Genomic DNA, 25,417 nt, shown 5'->3' with positions numbered 1-25,417 from the left:
AGAAATTGCTGTATGTGTGCAAATTACGAAGTGGACTAGTTAGTGTACAGTATGTACATAATAATTAACGTGAAAAATTTAAAAAATAGAATATATGTGAAATTCTAATGGAGGACACTTATACCAAGTTAGGATATATGAAAAACACCTATAACATGTAGCATAATGTGTAAGAATTTTAACTTGTATTAAAATCAATAACTGCTTGGAAAAAAAACACTCAATTTCACACTAACTTGTGAATATTGGCAATAATAAAGGAACATAATGCCTAAACCATAAACTAAATTTCTGCTGTACTGTAGCCTCTTTTTGACAGCTGCTGCTCATGTGAGCACCAGCTTAATGGATTATTGATCCCATACCCTTCCATATAGTTAAATTATTTTATTCAGAACTGGGGGGAATCCTACTCTTTGCTTGGTGAAATGATTAGTCTTCACCATGGGATGGGATCATTTAGACAGTGATTTCTGGTGTCTGAGGGGAATTTGTCTACATGGGGAATTTATACCAGTATGAGGCAGGGTGTGAATTTAAACCAGTAGAGTTATATCACTGAAATTCCCCATGCAGACATTCTTATTCCAATACAAGAGGGCCTTATTCTTGTTTTTGTCACTTTGGAAGTGGTTTAAGCTAAGATGAAAGTCACTCTTATTACTGAATAAGAGAGTATGCCTACACTGCAAAAAACAGAAATCCCCTGTGGCAGTGAGTCTCAAAGCTGAGGTCAGCTGAATTGGGCTTACTTTTACTGCAACAGTGCAGAAGTTCAGGCTCAGGCTGGAGACCAGGTTCAGAGATCCTTCTTCCCTTACCAGGATTTAGAGTTCAGTCTCTAACCCAAGCCCGGACATCTACACTATGTTTAGCCCTGTAGCTTGAGTCTGAGTTAGTTGACCTAGGCTCTGAGACTCACTGCCTTGAGTGGTCTTTTGCTGTGTAGATGCAAAGCATCCACAAAGGGAGTTATACCAGACTTACTCATGAAACTTTCCCATGTAGACAAGCCCTTAGTGACTTTTCCTGCAAACTGTGGACCCAGAAAGATACAATAACAGTCATCTGCTCCAGGCCCCCACCTGGTGATGGGAGGACAGCTCTGTGGTTTCCTCCTTCTGGCTCTGACTTTTTGTTTTTGTTTGTTTTTGTTCTAATGATTTTACCACTCAGTATGTTCTCTACCCACAAATTTCAGTTGAGCTCCCTTAACCGTGGTGTCCCTGAAATGTGTCAGTTTGGGAAGGTGGGTCATTGTGGTTTTTTTGTCTACTTCTTTACAGGGTGGATTTGATTTTAAATCATGATTTAAATCACTAGTCAGGAAGACTCAATTTAATCATGGATTTCTACGTAAGTGCATTCTTGTTGGTTGTTATAACCTTAATACATATTCTTCACAACTCAGAGATGTAGGTTTCATTTTTAGAAAGTACACATTATACATTTTTAAAGTGATTTATTTTGAAAACTTTTCAGATTAGTTTTACAGCTATATCAGAAAATGAATGATTGTTTGGTTATTTCATTTACCAAAGGTAATTGAAGCAGATAGTTCACCTGCCAATGACTTCATAAATATCTCCAATTCAACAGGTTAATCATTAATATTTGGAGGATTTTCTTGCCAAGCTGCATTAGGAGGAGAACATCACCAGACAGACATTTAAATTGTTTTATTTAACTAAAACAACAATGTTATGTATTCTGGATTTTTTTCTTCAACGGCAAACATATAATATTTTAACAAAACAAGCATATGAATTTTTGAATTTAAATATTCAAGTTTTTTAAAATCAGGTTTGTTTTTGTTAAAATTGTTTAACTAAAATAGTTAAATGAAATATTTAAAAAAGAAATTAAATTGACTATTTCAGCCAGGTCAACATGAGGAACTTAAAATATTGGCTTCTATAGCTAACTCAGTCGTCTTCACCTTCATTTTCCTGTTTGTTCATAATCTGGAAAAGAAGAACAAGCTTTCCTGCTTTTTCAGGTCCCAAACAATTTCTCAATTTGGAATGAATTAGTCCAAAAGAAGAAAATATTCTTTTGACACCAGCAGAAGAAGCTACTGCTGTTAAAAGTGAGATTATCACTTCAACAGTCTCTGAATCCAAGTGCTTAAGTGACTTCACCAGTTCGCTGGTGTGACTTTCTTTAAAACATCATTCGCAAACATATATTTCTTGAATGCTTCTTATTCCCAAACTGGGTCTCTTTTATGGCCTGCTGCCATTATAGGTTTTCCCTTCTAGTGAGAGAATGGTCTGGTAGATGTCAAATCAGTGACGGCTACATGAATAGGGGGCTGGAGCACATGACTTATGAGGAGAGGCTGAGGGAACTGGGGTTGTTTAGTCTGCAGAAGAGAAGAATGAGGGGGGATTTGATAGCTGCTTTCAACTACCTGAAAGGGGGTTCCAAAGAGGAAGGATCTAGACTGTTCTCAGTGGTACCAGATGACAGAACAAGGAGTAATGGTCTGAAGTTGCAGTGGGGGAGGTTTAGGTTGGATGTTAGGAAAACATTTTTCACTAAGAGGGTGGTGAAGCACTGGAATGGGTTACATAGGGAGGTGGTGGAATCTCCTTCCTTAGAGCTTTTCAAGGTTAGTCTTGACAAAGCCCTGGCTGGGATGATTTAGTTGGGGATTGGTCTTGCTTTGAGAAGGGGGTTGAACTAGATGACCTCCTGAACCCTGATATTCTATGATTCCATGATACACTGAGAGAGAGACCTCAAGACTTCTGGAATATGCTGCTCAAACAGTTTTACTTTTGTTTCTGCTGCCTGTCCCTCCCTTCTCACGTTTATCTCCAGACAAATTCTCCTTGTCCAGATCTATTCCACCCCCAACAATCTTCTGTTCATTGAACTTTTTGAAACTTTGCACTTTTAGAGAGAGGTAAGGGATTGACTTTGTGTACGCAAATTTGCAGAGGGACAATAGGTTTGAGGTCTGTTATTTCTCACCAGTATATTATTTATTTTAAAACATTTTTGCTGTTAACAAGCATGTTATCTCTGGAGACACATCCACAGTCTGTGAACTACAAAACTAAGCATCTCTGGTATCTTTTAAACTGAGCTCTGAGTCCCATTGGGTAGATAGAAAGATTAACCTAAATAATCTATACAGAAGCCCCTGGAACCCCATAACATTGGGTCCCTAATCCATGAACTATTGAAACTTATTTACAAAACTTTTCTTAAACATTATATGAATATATTGACTCATACTATAGAATTAGAATTTATAATCCCTCTTCCATGATATATCTTTGAGCTATAATATATCTTAATTAAAACTATCTTTAGATAAGTTTTTTCCTCAAAAAGCATTTTATCTGATTTTTTAAATTTTTTTTTAAACCATTGATTTTTATCCACCCTGCTTCCTTAGCATTTAAAGCCTTTTTTAATGGAGAAGGAACTACAGGTGATCCAAATAATGACAAAAGTAAAACTACCCTTTCTGGTGTGTGTGGACCTGTCAATGCAATGGTGATACAGCCATCTGCTATAGTGCCCATTTAAGATGTATAAATATAAAACAGAAGGTTACTGAGGTATTGCATACTAAATATGAGATACTTCTCTGTAAACCTGTTACTAGGAAGCAACAAACTGCCCATGAGGGAATCATACTGGATCCTTGTAACTTGTATTGCAATAGAGTAATCAACTCTGCATTGTGACTCGATTTATTTGAAGCCAGTTACATGTTTGTGTGCTTTCATGAAGTGAGATTTGTAATGCCATTCTATATCAAATCAAATGATTGTATCCCGTCTCTCTAGTTTAAGGGAAATCCTTGGTGTCTGACACAGCTGAGGAATTGAACTCATTGCACTCCTAATTTACAATCTTAGATACTTTCATGGAATCCGGATAAACATTCACTGGACTCATCCTTATAAAGGTTAAAGAAATCCCATAAACTTATCGGATGCAATCTGCTCTTTGTCCAATATATTTTCAATGTTGTCAAAAGTAAATTTAGTGTGGTTGTGGGTGTTTTCGTAGAACAATGGCAACAAAAAGAAATTAAACTTTTTACACCCTCCTCATACCTGCATTAAGTGAAATACCTTTTAATAAGAATGTTACTGATTCTGGAGAGATTTACTACTGCTGCCTCTCCAGACATCTTAAATACAAAACCGTTAAAAGTGTTGGTAGTGACAGTTTTTTGGCAATAGTTGTTGCAGTTTTTTTGTTTAGTTAAAATCCTTTAAAGTAGGAAAGCATGTTTTCTTAACTGAAATTACATCACTTACACACAGGTTTAAATTTCTCGGAAGATGGATATAAATCTGTTTAATAGTTTGAGAGCTCAGAGGAGTTAAAAATGGCTCCTTTTGAAACTTCAGGGCTGGTGTCTAACTTTTTTTGGAACCCTTGTAACTTAAATACGGCTCACTTTTGAAGTCAGGAAAGGAAAGTATAACGAGTAAGTTGCATTTAAAATAATATTAATGAGAGTTAATTGTTAATGTTTTAAAATTAAATATGGTGTACTATATTCATTTAAATTTCAAGGGCCTGCAGGCTTAGAGTGATGGTGACACAGGTATTCTTCACCTTGGCTAATAGGCTTTAGTCTTTGGGCTTATAGTTGAGTGACATTTTCAAGCCCTGATGATAAATCTGTTGAAAGAGTTTGTATGACTTGTGGGTCAGAGTTCAGGTTGCTGGAATGTACAAACTGAATTTCCACATGTTCACATTCATAACGAAATGTATGAACTATAAAGGAGGTAGGATATTTATGTAAAATTATTTTAAATGGTGATTTTAAGTCATGTGAAAAGGGAGACAAATTATGTATGTTGTCTTTAAAAGTTCATCTTTCATCATAAAACAGCAAAAGGTTTTTCTGCTGGGGGTTCTTTATATTAAAAATTCAAGTCCTGTTCTTGAAGACTCTGAAAAATTAACAAAATGGCATTATGAGCTGAGAGTGCAAACTGAGCAGTGGGAGGGGGAAGGTCTTAAGTCAAATTGTTTAAAACTTTTTGTTCTGCTCTTAACATCTGTTTAACATCAGTGGCTAGCATTTTGGAGAAAGAAACCCAGTGTTTAAAGATACAGAATGGTACCCGTGTTGAAATGAGGAGAGCTAACAACTCTAAGTCCAAAGAGTCCTCTAGCAAAACCAGAATTGACATTCCATAACTTCTCAGGTGGGAAAACTGGCAGAAACTTTGTAGGAAAATATCTTGTACAGCATCAAGAAGCAAAAAATGAGCACAAGTTTTATTTAAAAAAAAAAAAATCCTTTGCGGCCCATCTTTAATGGTGGTGTTGTAATTATGTATTTTTCCATTGGGTTACATTGCTTAAGCAACCTTAACTCTAAATTAAAGCTTTTTGTTTGGGGTACAGAATGGGGTGAAAATCACTAGTGTGATTGCTTCAGGTTTCGGACTTAAATTAGGCTGTGTTGTGCCCTGTTAAAAATGTGAAACATGATTTTCCATTTGGGGCAAATGTTGAAACCATCTGGTTTTCTCTCTGTTGAGAAAAACTGAGTATTCAGTGTCAATTTTTCTGTCAAGCTTCTCAACTACCGTTCCTGTTGAGCTGATCACAAAATGAGTTTTGAAATTTGCTGTCTTATAGTCTGACAGTCTATTCAGTTTCTGTTCCTAATGGACTAATCTGATGTCTCTTTGCAGGTCCCTAGCTGTTGGCAGTAAGTCAGGTTACAAATTCTTCTCCCTTTCTTCTGTGGACAAACTGGAACAGATCTATGAATGTAGTAAGTGTCCTTTTCTAACTTTTTTGGGGGGGAGGGTAGGGAGGCGGACTTTTTTAGACTGATTGGCAGACTAAGCCAGGTCTCACTGTTTTTCTAAAGGTTGACTGAAAGTCATGTGGTTGGGGCTTTAATTAATTTTATCGTGAAATATCACATGTACATGAAAAAAACAGTTGGACTACTAAGAGGTTTTCATTATTTTTATTTATATATCTATATTGAGAGAGAGAGGTGGCATACTGTGAACTCTGGTAAGTCACCAAAGGAAGTGGTGTTTTCTGGCCACCATAATTGGTTACTGCATAATGTGATGTGACTTATGTGGAAAAGATCTCATGGGGTCCACAGTTAGCATAGCCTTTACTCTATTTAATTTTTAAAAAAAAAACAACTAATTATGGCATTGTTTTGCATCCTAATGTCTTTGTTACAGGGACAAGTTGTAAAAAGAATACGTCAGGGTCTTGCTGCTCAATAGCTTCTGCTTTCCTCACCAAAACCAATGAAATGTCTGCAGCCTTCCAGTCCCCTTCTCTTCACCCCCATCCTATTCCAACTGACTGAAGCTGAAATGAATACTTTAAAAAAGGGTACATTTCTAAGCTTGACCCATTTGAGGTGCCACTCATGCTAGACTATAGACAGAGATTTTCATAATACAAAAATTCTTGCTCTGTAGACAGTGATGTCAACTGTTAACTCTGAACTCTATTGCTAATTTAGATGTTAACATACCATTAAAACAAAAAGTTAATACTTATTCATTTTTTATTCCTGTTCTACCTAGAGACATCAGTGGAGATGGGTTCCCCACTGTGGTAGGCTCTGTACAAATACATAATAAGATAGTCACTTTCCCAAAAAGCTCACAATCTGAATACACAAGAGAGACCAAGGATGCAGGAAACCAAGGCACAGAGATACACCTCAGGTCAGACAGCAGATCCCTGGCAGAACTCCCACAGAACCCAGATCCATAGGGCTGGAGCACCCTTTGGGAGGGAAAAAGTGGGTGCTCAGCACTCACTGGCAGCCCCATGGATCAGCTCCTTCCCAGCCCTTCTGCCTACTGATGGGCCCCAATCAGCTCATCTGCTGTTCACCTGCCACGATCAGCTGTTCAGTGGTGTGTGTGTGGGGGGGGGGGGGGGGGAGAGGCGGAGTGTGGGCAGGATGTGGCGGGGTGGAGTGAGTGCAGGGCCTGGGGTGCAGCGGGGGTCCAGCACCCCTGGGGAAATCACAGTTGGCACCAGTGCAACCAAATCTCCTGACTCCTAGCACAGTGCCCTATCCAGTGGACCACAGTGCTTCCCAGCACATTTTGGGATTGTTTTAGACCATCTACATTTTGAAAGCTTTCTTTGTGAGTATAAAGACCTACCTTGCACTTCATGCTTTAGCAGCTTTTTTAAAAGAAAGTGATCGCTTGGTGAGCTGTTGTGAGCTAGTCTGACTTGACCTCCACCTACGGAGCATGCAGTTCCTGCAGTAAAGATATTTCCATTGTGTATGTATAATTACTTGCTAAATAACTGGAGGGAAAATAATTAATGACTTGGCAACAGATTTAACAAAATGTTAATTTTACTTCTACATAGTGACACCCTATGCACAAGGTAGCTTAACCCTGCAGAAATGCATTTTGGGGTTTCTCTGGTGTAGAAGTTGGGCAGAGTTGGTGTTGACTTTGGTCCTAAATGGTTGTGTCCGTGCTGTGCTATTCATATCCTCTATTGGTACCTCTTGTATTTTTCTACTGTAGAATTAAACTCTGCAAATTCTTAAGTAGATCACTAAGGCTATTTCTACACTAGAGACCTTTCAGTAGCATAGCTGTACTGTCTCCTGAGTAGCCACTCTGTGCTGACTGGAGAGAGCTCTCCCATCAGCATAATTAAACCATCCCCAATGAGCAACGGTAGCTATGTTGGCGGGAGAGCATCTCCTGCCAACATAGTGCTGCCCACACCAGTGTTTCTGTTGGTATAATTTTTGACAGTCAGGGGTGTAGTTTTTGTTTTTTCCCACCCTCCTGACCAACAAAAGAGATATTGTAGACATAGCCTAAATGAAGTACGCTACTCGAGGTGTAGTATGTATCTGGTGGTTAGAGGAGGGGAACTGGGAATTTTCCCTAGCTCTTAATGTATTTTTGACCGTTTGAGAGCACACAGAGTGGGGTAATGTGTGAACTGGTCCCCTTAATGGTGGTTGCATCTGCTGTCTGTCGAAGTTCCAGTAATTTCCTTCTTGACCACGATCACTTACTCTTTCCGTTGAGCCCCACATCAGTTCTGCAGAATGCCACTTCCACATGTACCCTGGCCCCTGACAACACTTCTGCTGCTGGTGTTCTAGAAGTTCTTCAACCCCAGTCCCAGGCCTGGGGGAGTGGCAGGTCCAGTGGGAACCTCTCAGACCCCCTCATTCCAGGTCTTGGGTTGCCAGGGGAGGGTGGCAGGAAGGAGGAGCTGATTCATTTTTCATGAGAGGGGAGGAGGGAACAGTCACCCTGAGCAGCTAGGTTCTTTCTGTTCCTCCTCTCTTCCCTTTTGTAAAAATGGTATATTTGCCATGAAGCACTCTGGAACAACATGGCAGTACATCTCAAGAGTGTAACTTGTACTGTCAGTTACTACTTGCACCAAACTGATCACATTAAGCGTTTTAATGTATTTTAAAGTCAAAATGCATCATTACCTCTCTAGATTTAATCATTTTTGGAATTGTGATAAATTGACATATTAAAAATAAATGATTGATCTGACTTTTTTCTTTTCAAAAGTTGCCCATGGCATCAAGAAGGTTAAGATCCACTGCTTTGAACCATGATTGTGAAAACTTACTAGCCCAGGCACAAAAACTAAGTGCTCTTTCTTCCCATGTTGAAAAAGTAATCACTCGTTCCCCTCTGTTTTTTCAAAACAAAACAAAACCAAAAAAAACCCATACACCACTACTTGGCTTGGAAAAGAGGGTGAATAGAACTTTGCAAGGCTGCTTTAAACTATTTTGATGTTTCTCTCATACTGTGGATGCAAGCTTGTTTCTGTGTAAACATGTCTGAACCATTACAAGGCAATTAAGTTGAATACCACTCCTGATGCGCTAGTTAATCTGAAATTTTGATTGAAACTGAAGGATCCTTCATCTATTAAGGTTTCATTTAATAATGAAAAGAACTTGGTATAAACTCTTCCTACAGCAACTTTGGTATTGAGACTGTTTTCTTGTAGGAGGGAGTGCATGCACATCTTACTCAGGGACCTCTTTAAATATTTCAGGTAAAAATTGAAATATATTTGTTAGATGAATTAGCTAAAAACTCACTCATACTGAACAAGTGTGTAGGGTATTGGATGTGTTCATATGCTAGACAGATTGGACAGATAAATATAGTCTTTCAGGCAACTTCTGGCTTGGCTGGTGAGAAGAGTATCAATTGCTTGACTGTACCAAGAGCTGCCTCTGAAGCCCTCAGAAATAGTTCTTTCAGGCAGTTTTCCTGTTTGGCAAGCATCAGCATTGCACTAATCCAAATATTGATTTTGAAATGGTAGATTTACAGTAATGGATCAAGGCAGGAAGGCTCAAGGAGCTTGTCTTGACTGAGTCTATAATGGAACATCAGGCTTTTAGCAGATATTTATTTACAGCTCTAGAACGGCTGTAGGCATCTGATAAGCACTCTCCTGTTCAGATACTTAACAGATTCATTTCTTCTTTCCACTTTAATATTAAATACATATATACAGCCAGCTGTCCTAGAAAATGCCACTATTGATCCAGCAGGGAGAAGGAGTCGCTGCTTTCTGGCTCAGTGAATTATCCAGATGCTCAGTCCCCATGTCAGTTTTTACAGCTATTTGAGATCATGCCTGGTCAGTTTTCAGATGTGAGACCTCGGAAAAATGAAAGTGCCATGGGAAGAATCATAGAATATCAGGGTTGGAAGGGACCTCAGGAGGTCATCTAGTCCAACCCCCTGCTCAAAGCAGGACTAATCCCCAATTTTTGCCTCAGATCCCTAAATGGCCCCCTCAAGCATTGAACTCGCAACCCTGGGTTTAGCAGGCCAGTGCTCAAACCACTGAGCTAGAGCCGGTGGCCCTTACAGTTTCAGAACAACCAATTTATCAACTACCTTGAGTACAGTAGTTTTTCTGTCTGCATAAATTCCAGGTTACTTGGCATCATAAAGCTTTTCACACACGCAGCGGTACTGCATTTGTCTAGGCAGTCACCTTTTCATTTCACTATACATCACACAATGTAAGATCCTTTCCTTTTATGAGATTTTGATGCAGCCATTCAGTATCCTGTTAATATTTACACACATAACAAGTAAACGTATTTTTAAAATACCCTCACATTTTACAAACATGTAAAATATTATGGCATGTGAAGAAGGGGCTTTGTAAATCAGAATTCAGTGTATATGGTTCTGTTCGCACATTAAGATTACATTCTCTTCTCACTTCTTGTGGATTGACTTCAGTCTTTTTGTGGTCTGTAGGGTACTTTTTCTCTAACATGGAATTTCTTACTTCCCTTTCCCTTTTTGTAACTCCTTAGCCGACACAGAAGATGTGTGCATCGTGGAGAGGCTGTTCTCCAGTAGCTTGGTGGCCATAGTTAGCCTTAAAGCCCCACGCAAGCTGAAAGTTTGCCACTTTAAGAAGGGGACCGAGATTTGCAACTACAGCTATTCCAATACAATCCTGGCTGTCAAACTAAATAGACAGGTAAGTAGTAATGTTTGGGTGTAGAAATGTCTCTTGACAGGCTGGGGATTTGGCCCCTGCCAAGTACTATTTCCCTCTGGTGCCAAAAAATAGTTTGAAACTGCTAATTTTAACTTTCCTGCTTCTAGCCCTGGAAGGATATAGGCAATTAACATCATAATTTATGTGAAATTCTGTTGAGTATGAATGTTGTCGTGAAACATCCCCAGGGCATCATTCTCAATAATTGATTAAAGAACTACATCAGAGTTCCTTAAACTTAATGCTTTCTATATGGGAAATACTGTGGAAGTTGAGTCCTTTGTAGGGTTGAGGGCTGTATTAGACAATATACCTTAAATCTCAGGGTGTGCAAGTAACCCAGTTGTTGGGTATTGCTGAGCATGAGTGTATATCTACACTAGAGACTCTACTGACATAGCTCATGGTGTAGATGCATACTACACCAGCAAAAGGGGTTTTTATGTCTGTATAGAAACAACCAACTCCTCGAACTGAGTTAGATGTGTCAGAAGGAAGCCATCTTCTGTCAACATAGCTGCATCTGTGCTAGGGGTTATGTTGCTATAGTTAAGTCAGTTAGGGGTTTGGAGTTCTTACACCACTGGTTGATGTAGCTATGCCCCTATAAATGTTCAGTAGAGAGCAGTCTTCTAAAGAGGGTGTAGATTGTCTCAGCTTAATGTTACTACTTCCCATCAACTCAGAAATGACTAGCATTGCACTGGGCAAGGACTTTCTGCCTTTGTGTTTGAAAATTGCCTAATATGTGTTGGACACAGGTTGTGGTAATCTGTAAGAAATTGTACAAATTCCTTTTAATATATTTAATTTTGTCTTTATTTTCCTGTCCCCTTTCTCTAGAGGCTGATAGTATGCCTAGAAGAGTCTCTATACATACATAACATACGAGACATGAAGGTGCTGCATACAATCAGGGAGACGCCCCCCAACCCTGCTGGTGAATATCTGGGGCTCATTTAATTTAAGAAACACATGAAATGTATAGTCTTTCATTGTGTGCGACTGTTTCTTATAGGAAATTGTGTAGAGTGCTCATTAATAAAATCTTTATTCCCACTTGACAATGGGAGTTAGCTGCTAGACCCTGAAGTATATTCAGATTCAAAGGGTGCTGAACTTGCCCCGTGACACTAAGTGGATTTTTTGAGAATTTCTTTGCATTCATACCATCACAAATAAAAAAAACCTCTGCCATCCTATGTGAAACTACTTTTTTTTTTTTTCCAGTACCTTATTTTCCCAGTCAGGTGAAAAACTTCATAGGGATGATATTCAGATTTGATCATAATTGAACACTGAAGAAACCATAATGAGCAAGATGTCACCGGAATTTGCATGGCAACACTGCAAAATGCATCTGTAGGGATAATATTTTAGGTATCACAAACTGTGAACCCAGGAAATTCTTGACTCTTTATCACAGTTTCTATACCTTCCATATGACTATTTCTGTCTTAAAATGATCACTTTTTTTAAACTGGTGGCTGTTGGCCTTAAGATTGTCCAGCCCCCATCCCATTTAAGACCCTTCTGAGGACACTGGCTTTGAGTTAAGTTCTGATATATTGTAGCTTGATCTGAATATAGAACTAAATCTCTGATGGGTAAGGTTTGGCCTCTGCCTCTTTAATCCTTTTTTGCTCATCCTTCATAGGCTTGTGCGCCTTGTCAATAAACAATGATAACTGCTATCTGGCCTATCCAGGAAGCGCGACCATCGGAGAGGTGCAAGTCTTTGACACCATCAATCTGGTAAGAGTCCTTGTCAGTGCTACTGGCACCTTTAAAGATGTGCTTTTTTGAGACTTAGCTTAATAGGCTCAAAGAGGAGTTAACGGAAACTCAAATTACTTGAGATCATTATTGTGGAATGAGGTCTCTACTGTAGTTTGTCTGTTACTGAAGCTGGGCATAAGACAGCAGAGCACAGTAAAGGGGTAATAGTACATTTGATTAGTGCAGGGGTGGGCGAACTTCGGCCCGCGGGCTGGATCTGGTACCTCAGGGCTTTGGATCCAGCCCTTGGGATTGCCACCCGCGTGGCACCGCAGGCCCCACGCTGCTCTGGGAAGCACCCAGCACCATGTCCCTGCAGCCCCAGGGGACAGGGACAGAGCTCCGTGGACTGCCCCTGCCTCCACCCCCCCGCAGCTCCCATAGGATGGGAACGGGGAACCGTGGCCAATGGGAGCTTCAGGGGAGGTACCCACAGGGGCTGCCGCCTCCCTCCCTAAGCGCGCGCCCCCTCCCCCCCCCCCCCGAGCCCGCAGGGATGCAGTGCTGGCCGCTTCCTAGAGCAGTGCACACCGCTGCCACCCCGGAGTCGCTTCAGGTAAGCGGCGCCAGGCTGGACGCCGAACCCCTTTTACACCCCGCACCCCAACCCCCTGCCCTGAGCCCCCTTGTACCTTCTGCACCCCAACTCCCTGCTTGCACCCCAGCCCGCTGCCGCATCTCCCCTGCCCTGAGTCCACTCCCGCACTCCGCATCCCTCTCTGCACCACTGCCCTGAGCCCCCTCCCGCACTGTGCTCCCCCTCCTGCACCCTAACCCCCTTTGCCCTGAGCCCCTTCCTGCACACTGCACTCCCTCCTGCACCCCAATCCCTTGCCTGAGCCCTACATTCATGGCCCTGCAAGCAATTTCCCCACCCAGATGTGGCCCTTGGGCCAAAAAGTTTGCCCACCTCTGGATTAGTGGTTAGGGTTGAGCATTATAGATTGAAAGCCCTAGGAAAAACTCAGTTAATGCATGTGATTAACGCAAAACAAATTAACTAGGTAGTCACAATTAATCACACTGTTAAGCAAAAATAGAATACCAATTTAAATTTATTTATAAATGTTTTTGGATGTTTTTCTACATTTTCAAATATATTGATTTCAGTTACAACACACAATATCAAGTGTGCAGTGCTCATTTTATATTATTTTTATTAAATATTTGCACTGTAAAAAAAGCAAAAAGTATTTTTTTCTATTCACCTCATAAAAGTCCACTCAGTCCTACTTTTGTTCAGCCAGTCGCTAAGACAAACAAGTTTTTCATTTATGGGAAATAATGCTGCCTGCTTCTTATTTTATAATGTCACCTGAAAGTGAGAACAGGTGTTTGCATGGCATTGTTGTAGCTGGCATTGCAAGGTATTACATGCCAGATGTGCTAATTATTCATATGCCTCTTCATGCTTCAATTTGTAGGCTCTAAAGTTTTACACTGTTTTGTTTTTAAGTACAGTTATGTTTAAAAAAAAACCCAGCATTTGTAAGTTGCACTTTCACCATACAGATTGCACTACAGTACTTGTATGAGGTAAATTGAAAAATGCTATTTCTTTTTTTTACAATGCAAATATTTGTAATCAAAATATAAAGTGAGCACTGTACACTTTAACAGTGCGATTTAAAACTGATTCATCATGACTATTTTATTAATCTCATGACTGACTTTTTTTAATATGACAGTTTTTTCCTTATGATCACTTTTGTGCTGTCAATCGTTTCTATGAATGGTGGTGGTGTTTTCATGAAGCTGTACATTCTAGTATATTAGCAGGTCTAAAACAGATAATGTACATCTGTTTGGGTTCTCTTAAAAATCGAGCCTTGCATTTTTTGTTTTGATTTTACTTTTTTTTTAATCTGCATTATACTAAGTTCTATATTTTATTGGCTTATTCTTGCAGAGAGCTGCTAACATGATCCCAGCTCATGATAGCCCCTTGGCTGCATTGGCCTTTGATGCAAATGGCACTAAACTTGCCACGGCTTCAGAAAAGGTAGGTTTTTTGATTTGGTTGTCACTATATGGATCAGAGTGAAGCTTACTTTGTAGTGTTTCCAAGTTTCCTGAATGTTTCACAAGTACTAAAAGAGGTTGGCTGGTATAATTAAAACTCTCTGAATTAGGAGCTACTGGTATTAGTGGTAACAAGGCTTTTAAATGACTACAGACAATCAGATGTAATGTAGTTAGGACATCAGTGATAAAGTATATTTATTGGAAGTTAGCGATCTTGCATATTATTAGGAAGGTAGAATCATAAAACAGAAACAAGACAGTAAAAGTCAAAGTGAAATAGAGTGAAATGATAGCCTATATCTGGCACAGACTGACCACTTCTGTATGAATTGCACAAATCAGCACAGGCTCGTCTCATTCTGTATTAGATTGGAATATTACACTCTCTCTGAACTGAAGTGCATACCATTTCCTTTACTTTTATCACATGGTACCATGCCTAAGAGGTAGTGCTAGTTGCATTTCCTTTCCACAAGAAAAAGAAATACTGTTCTAAGTATACTTAGAAAGGGAAAAGGCTTCTCCTTGACACAGAACTCCTTCTCTTTAACTTCATAGGTCAGCTATTAAGCCCATCCTCTTTCTGCTTTTCCCACCCTCTAAAAATAAACCCGAAGACTAAATGTAACTGGCTTATGTTGGGTGACTCTTATCTGGTGTGCAGCAATTGTGACAAGAATTGCACAGTATGAACTGGTTGTGATGGTACTCTGATCTTTGTGCACGCTGACTAGAGTGAGAACCACAAAGCGGGTATTTAAATTGAGGAATGAGGCTTGGTTTTTTTCTTCATAGGGGACAGTGATCCGAGTATTTTCCATTCCAGAGGGACAGAAACTCTTTGAATTCCGAAGGGGAGTGAAGAGGTGAAGTTCAAAAAAGCTCATTCTCTGAAGCTTGTTCCTTGCGGTAGATTTCCAATGTATTCTGTAGTTGACCTTTTTGTATAGCCATGAGTCATAGTAACTGAAGTAAAGTTTATACTTTGCTACAATTGATCCTGGATGCCTTAAAGTTACAGACCAGGTTTGTGAGAAAGCAAAAGAGAGCATATGGCCCTCTGCAGCTCTTTTTGACTTGACCAACAGCCTGCCCACTTTGCAGACCTCTGATATGTTTCCACCATAAAGACGCTTCAGCACACTGACAGACTGTATCAATACACATCAAGCCATGCTGGATATAGCACTACTGCTTGGGGGGGGGGGGGGGGTAATGATGCTGGTGTTAGGAAAGATATCTTTCCTGCTCAAGATTTGTGAGATTCATTTCTGATATCTGAACTACTGAAGGGCTTTAGAGATTTAACACTGATGTTTGAGTCCAAAACTGGGTTCATTCATTGGACTGCTGAACCATATTATTTAGAAAATTATATCCATATTAGACACTGACCGTTTTTGCTGATTATGGGCTAGTATGTCAAGATATGCTTGAGTTAGCCTAAAAATTGTAGTTGTAAGGAGGAAGAATGCTGTCCTGATTTTTAGGATGATTTCTAACCAACCCCTTTCCCTGGTTCTCCACTGTCTGTCTCAATCAGAATAGAGCATACAAGAAGTTCAAATTGGGCCAGGTGTTCTTCTATTGAATGAAGGAAATGGGGAACAAAAAATGCTTGCTCTTACAGTTTTTCATGATATATCCAGCCCTCCAAAAGCCTTGCAACAAGAAAAGGAAGTGAAGGCCTGACTTCTAAAGGAGAAAAGCTTATTTTAAAAGCTTGAGGCAATAGAGAACATATGCAACAGACTTGCAGTATATAGAGAGCAAGGGAGCAAAACAAATCTTGAAGTACACTTTTTGGAAAAAATGGCATACGTACTGTTCTATTTACTTCATTATGAAGCATCCAAAACTGTTTTGCCATTTAGGGAAAATGTATTGGCTTTTCACCTAACTTTTCTGCAATGTACACATGCAATACATAGCTGATGAAGAGCTGCTTTAAGTTTTTCCTTTTAAAATCTAGTTTTTAAAAAGTTAAACCTCTGTGGATGCTTAATACAATGTACCTGGTGACCTCCTTTCAGTGTGGTGGTGCATTACTGCCTTTAGGAAAAACAGTACTCTTTCACCTCACAATAATTTGTTACTAGAGCTGCTTATGCAACTACTCCCTATTATGAAGAGACATTGCTGAGTGTTAATACTAACATATAGGAAAGTGAGCTAAATCTTAGGGTGTGGAGAGTAACCACACTAAACTTTAAGTATACCTCACTTCTACTACATATGTCTGGTTGCTGTCATCTGAACATTCTTTCAGAGGAAGGGTAAATTGACCACTTGGGAGTTTATTTTACTTTGCAAAAAGAAAAGGAGGACTTGTGGCACCTTAGAGACTAACCAATTTATTTGAGCATGAGCTTTCGTGAGCTACAGCTCACTTCATCGGATGCATACTGTGGAAATTGCAGAAGACATTATATACACAGACACCATGAAACAATACCTCCTCCCACCCCACTCTCCTGCTGGTAATAGCTTATCTAAAGTGATCATCAGGTTGGGCCATTTCCAGCACAAATCCAGGTTTTCTCACCCTCCACCCCCCCCACAGACAAACTCACTCTCTTGCTGGTAATAGCCCATCAAAGGTGACCACTGTCTTCACAATGTGTATGATAATCAAGGTGGGCCATTTCCTGCAGAAATCCAGGTTCTCTCACCCCCTCACCCCCCTCCAAAAACCACACACACAAACTCACTCTCCTGCTGGTAATAGCCTATCCAAAGTGACCACTCTCCTTACAACCTGCATGAAAATCAAAGTGGGCCATTTCCAGCACAAATCCAGGTTCTCTCACTCCCCCACCCCCATACACACACAAACTCACTCTCCTGCTGGTAGTAGCTCATCCGAAGTGACCACTCCCCCTACAATGTGCATGATGATCAAGGTGGGCCATTTCCAGCACAAATCTAGGTTTTCTCACACACACACAAACTCACTCTCCTGCTGGCAATAGCTCATCCAAACTGATTGATTCAAGGATTGATTGTCATGCACAGTGTGGGGAGAGTGGTCAGTTTGGATGAGCTATTGCCAGCAGGAGAGTGAGTTTGTGTGTGGGGGGGGGGGGGACAGTGAGAAAATCAAGGTGGGCCATTTCCAGCACAAATCCAGGTTATCATGCACATTGTAGGGGGAGTGGTCACTTCGGATGAGCTATTACCAGCAGGAGAGTGAGTTTGTGTGTGTATGGGGGTGGGGGAGTGAGAGAACCTGGATTTGTGCTGGAAATGGCCCACTTTGATTTTCATGCAGGTTGTAAGGAGAGTGGTCACTTTGGATAGGCTATTACCAGCAGGAGAGTGAGTTTGTGTGTGTGGTTTTTGGAGGGGGGTGAGGGGGTGAGAGAACCTGGATTTCTGCAGGAAATGGCCCACCTTGATTATCATACACATTGTGAAGACAGTGGTCACCTTTGATGGGCTATTACCAGCAAGAGAGAGAGTTTGTCTGTGGGGGGGCGGAGGGTGAGAGAACCTGGATTTGTGCTGGAAATGGCCCAACCTGATGATCACTTTAGATAAGCTATTACCAGCAGGAGAGTGGGGTGGGAGGAGGTATTGTTTCATGGTGTCTGTGTATATAATGTCTTCTGCAATTTCCACAGTATGCATCCGATGAAGTGAGCTGTAGCTCACGAAAGCTCATGCTCAAATAAATTGGTTAGTCTCTAAGGTGCCACAAGTCCTCCTTTTCTTTTTGCGAATACAGACTAACACGGCTGTTACTCTGAAACCTATTTTACTTTGAAGAATGAGGTTGGTTTTTATGCAATGTACCTTTTATGATTTTTAGAATATTTTAAGGATTGAGATGAACTTTTCAGATCTACTTGCTAGCTGTTCTGGGGTTAACAGAAGTGAACAATAAAAGTCTTACTGGAATCTGGCTTTAATTGAAAAGGAGATGACTGAGGGGTGGAGTATGATAGAGATCTGTAAAATCATGACTGGTGTGGAGAAAGTAAATAAGGAAGTGTTATTTACTCCTCGTAACACACAAACTAGGGGTCACCAAATGAAATAAATAGGCGGCAGGTTTAAAACAGAAATATTTTCTCATACAACACAATCAACCTGTGGAACTTTGCCAAAGGATGTTGTGATGGCCAAGACTATAACAGGGTTCAGAAAACTAGATAAATTCATGGAGGATTGGTCCATCCATGGCTGTTAGCCAGGATGAGCAGGGATGGTGTCCCATTCCCTGTCTCCCAATCCCAGTTTCTGGCAAACAGAGGCTAGGATCACTTATGAAAGTCTAATTTTGAGATCTATACATGTTTTCATAAATGGCAGAATCTTAATTTTATAGCTTTGATTGGTAATGGCACTTGTGATGCAATGACACTTTTACATTGTACTTAAATTTCACTCAATTTCCAGTTACTGTTAATTATGAACAGGTGATAGTCTGCTTTGTGCAGTTTCATCAGGAGATCAGAAGCAGGCAGTGTTAAGGAGCAATCCCTTTCCTTGGACTTCTCCACCTACATAACAAATGTACATTATAATAATATATTCCTATGTCATTAGCTCAAAGCTATTCAAGCAGTTTTTTGTTTGCCAATGTCATCAGAAGCTTCTAACTAAAGAGAGCTTATCAGTTATGTGTATATATTGTCTGTCTTTTACAGCAATGACAAGCAAGGTCTTGTACTTAACCTTTGGCTATACTGGCATTCATTGAAGGTTCTAATATACTTCCAAAACCTTCAGAATACATTTTAATTACTCTTACCTCTCAACATTAGAAGTACACTCAGTTTCACAAAAGTAGTGTAAACATTAAAAGCGTTCACTACAGATGTGTCAGAGGGTTCTTTAGATTCTAATAGTATTAATGAGCATTTTTGCATTTTTCATAGGTGTTTTTGCTTTCTTGTCTTTCTAAACTGAGACTATTCATAGGGACTAGATAGCAGTTGAATTCTGTGTAGCAGTGGTGACAGATAAAAACCCAGTTAAAATGACACCACTTTCAATCACCCAGGCTCAATCTTGGTGACCTCTTCAATTCTTCTTTCCTTCCCTTTCACACACTCCGCCTTTCAGACCACCATTTCCAAAATTTGTCCCTTTGTCAGTATTAAGATACTTGTCCATGCTCTGGTAACTTTCCTTGTTGACTATTGTGATCTTCTCCTCTAGCCTTCACCTTCCTATACTCTGCTCTTTCCCTGTCTCTGTATATTCAAATGGGAAGATTGTTTTGTTTCTTTCTGATCTTACCATCTCTCTCTCCAACCCCAGATCTCTGAACAGACATCCCCATTCCACATTTAAGTCCAAGCATCTCTGCAAAGCACTAACTAATCCACTTCTGCCTACATCTCTTTACTCATCTGTTCCAAAAGCCCCTCCCTACAGACTATTCAAGCTTGTCTCCTGAATTCTGCATCATTATGTGTAACGCTGCTTACAGTGACTCGAGAGTGAGAGTACCAATCTCAGGGCAGACTGCTAGGAAGCATGGCACAAACCCCAAATTAGTTGAGAATTCTATATATAGATTTCACGAACCAATTATCAAGTGTGAACTCTTCAGGCACTAAAACAGCTTTAATGTGGAGTCATATCTAGTCTCCTTCAGTACTACAACCTATCTTATCCAGGTGAATGTACCTTTGTGATAGATGGTCCCTTACACCAAGAATCACTTCAATATTCAGGTTACTCCTAGTCCCAAAGGACCACTCACTTACCCCAGGTCAGTTGCACTTTAGATCTCACACCAAAGACAACACTTGTAGCCAATCCTATAATAAACTATATGAAGATTTATTAAATAGGAAAAAGAGACCAGAGTTATTTTACAAGGTTAAAGCAGGTAAAAATATACACACAAGTTTCAAAAGGTAATAGAAGCTTCTATAATCAGCAAGCTCTGTATGTCCTTTAGGGCTAACCCAAGCTAAGCAGCTGAAGATCTCTTGCCTATGCCAAGAAAAACCTTGCCTCCCAGAGTCCAAGCTACATACCTAGTTCCTTTTATTTGGGGGCTTCTGTCCCTCTCCTGCTATGTGCAAACTCAGTTTTATTGGAGGAATCCACTTGCATGACTCATCTTCTACTCCTGGGGGAATTCTGTGCCACTGCAATTGCACAGAATTTGTGTTCCCCACAGATTTTTTTGCTTCCCTGCCAAAAAATGACTTTCTCACGGGGAAGCAAAGGGAAGCCACAAGAGCAGTCATGCGACTTGCCCCAGCAATGTGTTTCAGATGCCCAGGGCAGCTGGCAGAGAGATAAATCACTGTCCCCAGTCCCCCAGCATCTGAACCACCACTGAGACCCCCACACCCAGACCCCCTGCTAAGCTCTATCCCCCCCACACACCCAGGCCTCCTCGCTGCTGAGCCCCAGCCACATTCACCTTGACCCCCCCGCAGAGTCTCATTACCATTGCACACAGAACCCCCCAACAAGCCCCTGTGCATCCAGATCGCCTGCCCACCGCTGAGCTGCCCACACCCAGATTTCCCCACCCAGAACTCTCTCAACCCACACCTGGATCACCCCACATTAAGCCCCTCCACACTTGGATCCTGGCTTGCTGAGCCTGCCTGGCCACATGGAGGGGCAGGGCCTTGAGGCACTTCTGGGGCAGGCCAGGTCTTTACGCTGTGTCAGGGTTGGGTGCAGTCTCACTGCTGAGTCCATGTCCCAGCGGGAAGCTGCACAGTGATCTCCCATCTCTGTGGCAGCCAGTGGCTTGTGCTCCCCAATGCCATGCTGGAGCCTCCACGTTTATTTGACAAATAAAATTTGCAGAATTTTAAACTTTTTGGCGCAGAATGCCCTCAGGAGTAAGAATCCTCACTGGGGCTGGGTGGGGGAGAGAAGTAACAAATGCTGCACACATTCTTATGATACCTATTTTAACAGGGCTAACACACAGGTGAGCCATAGTGATTCCAGCTATGTATTTATCATTGCTCAGTTGTGACATGGGGACCTTGGCATGAGCTGGCACCTGGTCTGCCAGCATCACAGTATCTTTCACCCACTCTTGCTTTCCCATTATCCAGTGTTCCTGGAACAACTTCCAATTGAATGTATGCTAGCCGCTTTCTCTTCCAAAACTTGCCATACAGTATTGTACTTGCTCTTGCTTTTAGATTAGAAATTTATTGGTGCAGGTACTTGTTTGACACAGGTCAACTCCTGTAAAGTATCTGGTATGATTATGGTACTATGTGTGGCTGCACTAATTTACAGTATAAAACACGAGAATAGGTATTGAAAAGAACTGATTCAAGTGTGTGTTCTGAGTCATTCAGTCCTTGGCCTCTCTTGAGACTAACAAACTCATTTCATGAAGGTCATCAAGTTCACATTTGGGGCACACTCAGATTTCATGACAGAAAAATAACGTGTAAATAGCTTGTTTTCACACTTCTTCAAATCTCTTTAACCATTTTGATTCCAATAAGTCACTGGTATAGTACTACAGTTTCTGTGATACTTACCCATGTAGTTGCACTGGGCTTTGTATAGAGATGGGTAGACTGAGTTTGGACTCTGATGCCTGCTGATTCCCTAGCTGGTGTCTCAGTTGAAATCTAGTGCATAATGGGAAGTCCAAACTCAGCCTGAGATTCTGTCTCTCTGTAAGCGAAACAGAAAATGTCAACGAAAACAGTTCAGAATGTTCTCTCTAGAAATGTTTTCCCTTTGCTGATTCACAGAGGGCAGTACACACAGGCTCTAAGTCCTTTGGAGATCTTGGTTTAAATGTGAGTGATCTGTAAATCTCTGATACAAGACTGAACAAGGAAAGCTGTCTCTTTCCACCTTTCTGCAACATTTCCAGGATTTTTTCCTGGCCTGCACAATGGAGCTGGATTAATAACTGAAGAGGCTGGAAATATTCAGTGACAAAGACTCCTATATGCTAGTGTGGGGGACTAATATTCCCATTTTAACTGAGCCTCATGAGCTCCATATGACTTAATGATACCTTTTCTCCATTTCCTGTTTGGCATAGCGCTAGTATGTAGACATTTATGCAGTTACTCTCTCTTCTAGGTGTGTAAGCATCTGCTCATTGGCCTTCAGCATGGATGGAATGTTCCTCTCTGCATCCAGTAACACAGAGACAGTGCACATCTTCAAACTCGAGACTGTGAAAGAAAAGTAAGTTTCAGAAATGCTCAAGAAACAGACTTGTTGTTTGACAGTCTGGATGAATTCTCAGGAGCTTGGACACTTCCTTCTTTTGAAAACCCCTTACTGTTAAGGACATAGCAAGACAATTGTGGATCAGCTGGCTGAATTCAGCTGCTGAGATACACATGTCCCTCTGTAAATAGAAAAACTATTTCTATGATAAGTTGGAACGTCCTTAGGAGAAAAATGGGGACACTTAAATTTTTTTAATCACATGTACCTTTTACTACACAGTCAGTCAACCTTCCTACCTGCATATATCATAGTACTGACATGCATGGAGTGCCATAAAAGGCTGCAACTAAAAACACTTATTTGTGTGGGTTGAGGGCATGGAGCATATTGACACTCTAGATTATCATTTCAAGGGTGACCTGCAAAGGGAATTTGGATTTTTCCCTTGTTTGCTGCTTCATGATGCATAAAGGAGTTCTAGAAAGGTTTTTCAGTTTTCCTGCATGATCTTTATATTAGAACTTCAGTTGTTGTTTACTGTTGTCTCTGAGGCCTGGTCTACACTGGGCAGGGGGGCAAGCTAAGTCGGTCTAAGTCACTGTGGTAGGACGACTGACGCTCCCCCGTCGACTCCGCCCTAGCGTCTCGCTCTGGTGGAGTACCGGAGTCGACGGGAGAGCACTTGGTGGTCGATTTATCGCATCTTTGCTAGATGCGATAAATCGACCCCCGCTGGATTGATTGCTCCGGAAGTAAGTGTAGACATGCCCTGAGACTCTGGAAAATGGTTGGATTATGATACTAGATAAACAATAGTGAAACTTGATTGAGAATGGAAGTGATTCTTTTGTATAGTCAGGTTGCTTAAATTTTTGTTAACACATTGTCATGCAATTTTATAAATAGGGGAAAAAAGTTAGCAATTTAACATCCTATCCATTCGCTAAAGGGCTAAGAGCGCTCATAGTACATGAGACTTGCAGTGAGAAGCCCAACAAAAATAAGGGATACCAGACTTATCGGTAGTGTTATTTCTAAGGGGGAGGGGGCAAACAAGGAAAAGAGCCTTTATACGTCATAAAGTAAAAAGACCACCAGACATCCTTCTCCCGTTGCAGGTTGTTTTTAATGTCAAAGTACACAATTGAATTCAACTTTCCCTTTTCTTCCTCCTGAACTGTAGACCTCAGGAAGAGCCCACTACCTGGACAGGTTACTTCGGAAAAGTGCTGATGGCCTCCACAAGCTATCTGCCCTCTCAAGTCACAGAAATGTTTAACCAGGGCAGAGCCTTTGCTACAGTTCGCCTGCCATTCTGTGGACACAAAAACATCTGTACTCTTGCCACGTGAGTAAGGAGATGAGGTTTTTTCCCACCACCTGGTGGACTGCCAGTATCAAGCAAAGGAAGCCTTGACAGACTAGATAATGTTCCAAGGTTTTCTGGCTTGTCAGGTCACACATCTCCTCTATAGCTAAATGGCTAATGTATAGAACACATCAGGGATTGGATTGCCATTTGGTAACCATTTCAAAGCTTCGTCCTGCTCAGGAACAGTGTGTGAAAACTAATTACTCAGAGCCCGACTGAAACAGAAGGCATAAAGTTTCTTCAGGGATGATTGTGGAATGAATTGCTTTTTAAAGAGGATTTTGTGAGCTTCCAGAAATCCTTCATGGTGAAGGAAGAATGTTTAAAAACAGACTCAGACCTAGAATATTCATTCCCCATTAGTGCTGAATGAAATGTTAGTGCATTTTGATATTAAGTTGTTGTATTAGACAGTCGTGATTATCCAATTCAGAAGACTTTAAAGGTAATTGCAGACCCCAGATTTGGCACCTTCCTAAGACAAGCTCTTAAATTTGGGTAAAAGTGTAGTATTTGTGAGTCTTTTTTTAACCGACTACACACATTTTAGTCTTCATTCTGTCTGAACCAAAAGTGGCGCATTTGGCACAGCTATCAAAGCAATAAACTGTGCAGTATTAAATGTGTTTTGTGGGGAATTAATAAATTTGTGCTGATCTACTCAAACTTACAGGTTTCATTTTACATTTAATAACATTTCATCTGATCTCAGAGCTCTGCAGACATTAAATAAGCCTCACCTCATGCCTGTGTGGTAGGGAAGTATATCACCATGTTAGATGGTGAAACTGAGTGCCATGTGGTGCCACAGTGAGTGAGTAGCGGAGCTCGTATGCGAACCAGAGTCTTGACTCCTTGTCTCCTTTAGCCTTGAGACAACACTGCCTCCACATGTGAGTTAATTGACATGCACGAGACCTACACAAATGGCTCCCTTGAATGTCAATGGTAGTTTTGTGCCGGATTCCCCTGCATGTTACTTTTGTCATGGGAGCCCTGCATATGTAGCCATTGAACCAGATTTCTTACGAGCTGTAGCAAGAGGAAAGCGATCACTTAGAAACCACAATTTTCTGCTGGTATAACACTCCCATTCCTAAGACTTGGTTTTCTGTGTCCTCTCCTAATCTCTTCTAGAATCCAGAAGATTCCCCGTTTACTGGTGGGAGCTTCTGATGGGTACCTCTATATGTACAACCTGGACCCCCAGGAAGGAGGAGAGTGCACACTAATGAAACAGCACAAGTAAGTCCAGACATGGTCCTACCTGTGTACTTGTCACATTTGGTTTTCTAATATAACTGGACTGACACAAATCTTTGTTCCAAAACTCATTTCCTCCTGCTGAACTCAAATCTTAGAGCTCATTTTTGTATTGATATTTTTAAGAGCAGTGGCAGGAGGTGAGTAACCTTTAGAATCTCCTTGCTTCTTCCTTCCTAGTAACTGTTACACTAAGCATCACTTTCGTAGCAGAAACTTAATGCTGTCTGATTGCAGTCAAGAATCAATCTGCTGTCAGTCTATAATCCCATCTCCTGCCACACAGCTGGTGGTTCAGTT

General features: G+C 40.9%; 1 protein-coding gene across 1 annotated transcript in view; it reads left to right on the top strand.

Moving 5' to 3' along the window:
- WIPI2 (WD repeat domain, phosphoinositide interacting 2) overlaps positions 1 to 25,417 on the top strand; it is a 39,657-nt gene that overhangs the window by 6,881 nt on the left and 7,359 nt on the right. Inside the window, exons 2-10 of the mRNA XM_074965158.1 lie at positions 5,688 to 5,770; positions 10,346 to 10,515; positions 11,380 to 11,476; positions 12,194 to 12,291; positions 14,225 to 14,317; positions 15,136 to 15,206; positions 22,387 to 22,494; positions 23,666 to 23,830; positions 24,992 to 25,099. Of these exons, the coding sequence (XP_074821259.1) occupies positions 5,688 to 5,770; positions 10,346 to 10,515; positions 11,380 to 11,476; positions 12,194 to 12,291; positions 14,225 to 14,317; positions 15,136 to 15,206; positions 22,387 to 22,494; positions 23,666 to 23,830; positions 24,992 to 25,099 (993 nt within the window). The remainder of the gene's footprint in view (positions 1 to 5,687; positions 5,771 to 10,345; positions 10,516 to 11,379; positions 11,477 to 12,193; positions 12,292 to 14,224; positions 14,318 to 15,135; positions 15,207 to 22,386; positions 22,495 to 23,665; positions 23,831 to 24,991; positions 25,100 to 25,417) is intronic.

The sequence above is a fragment of the Natator depressus genome, chromosome 10, assembly GCF_965152275.1.
Source record: "Natator depressus isolate rNatDep1 chromosome 10, rNatDep2.hap1, whole genome shotgun sequence".
Taxonomy (NCBI): Eukaryota; Metazoa; Chordata; order Testudines; family Cheloniidae; genus Natator; species Natator depressus.
Note: the sequence above shows the minus strand (reverse complement) of the source record. Positions and strands in the feature narration are given on the sequence as shown.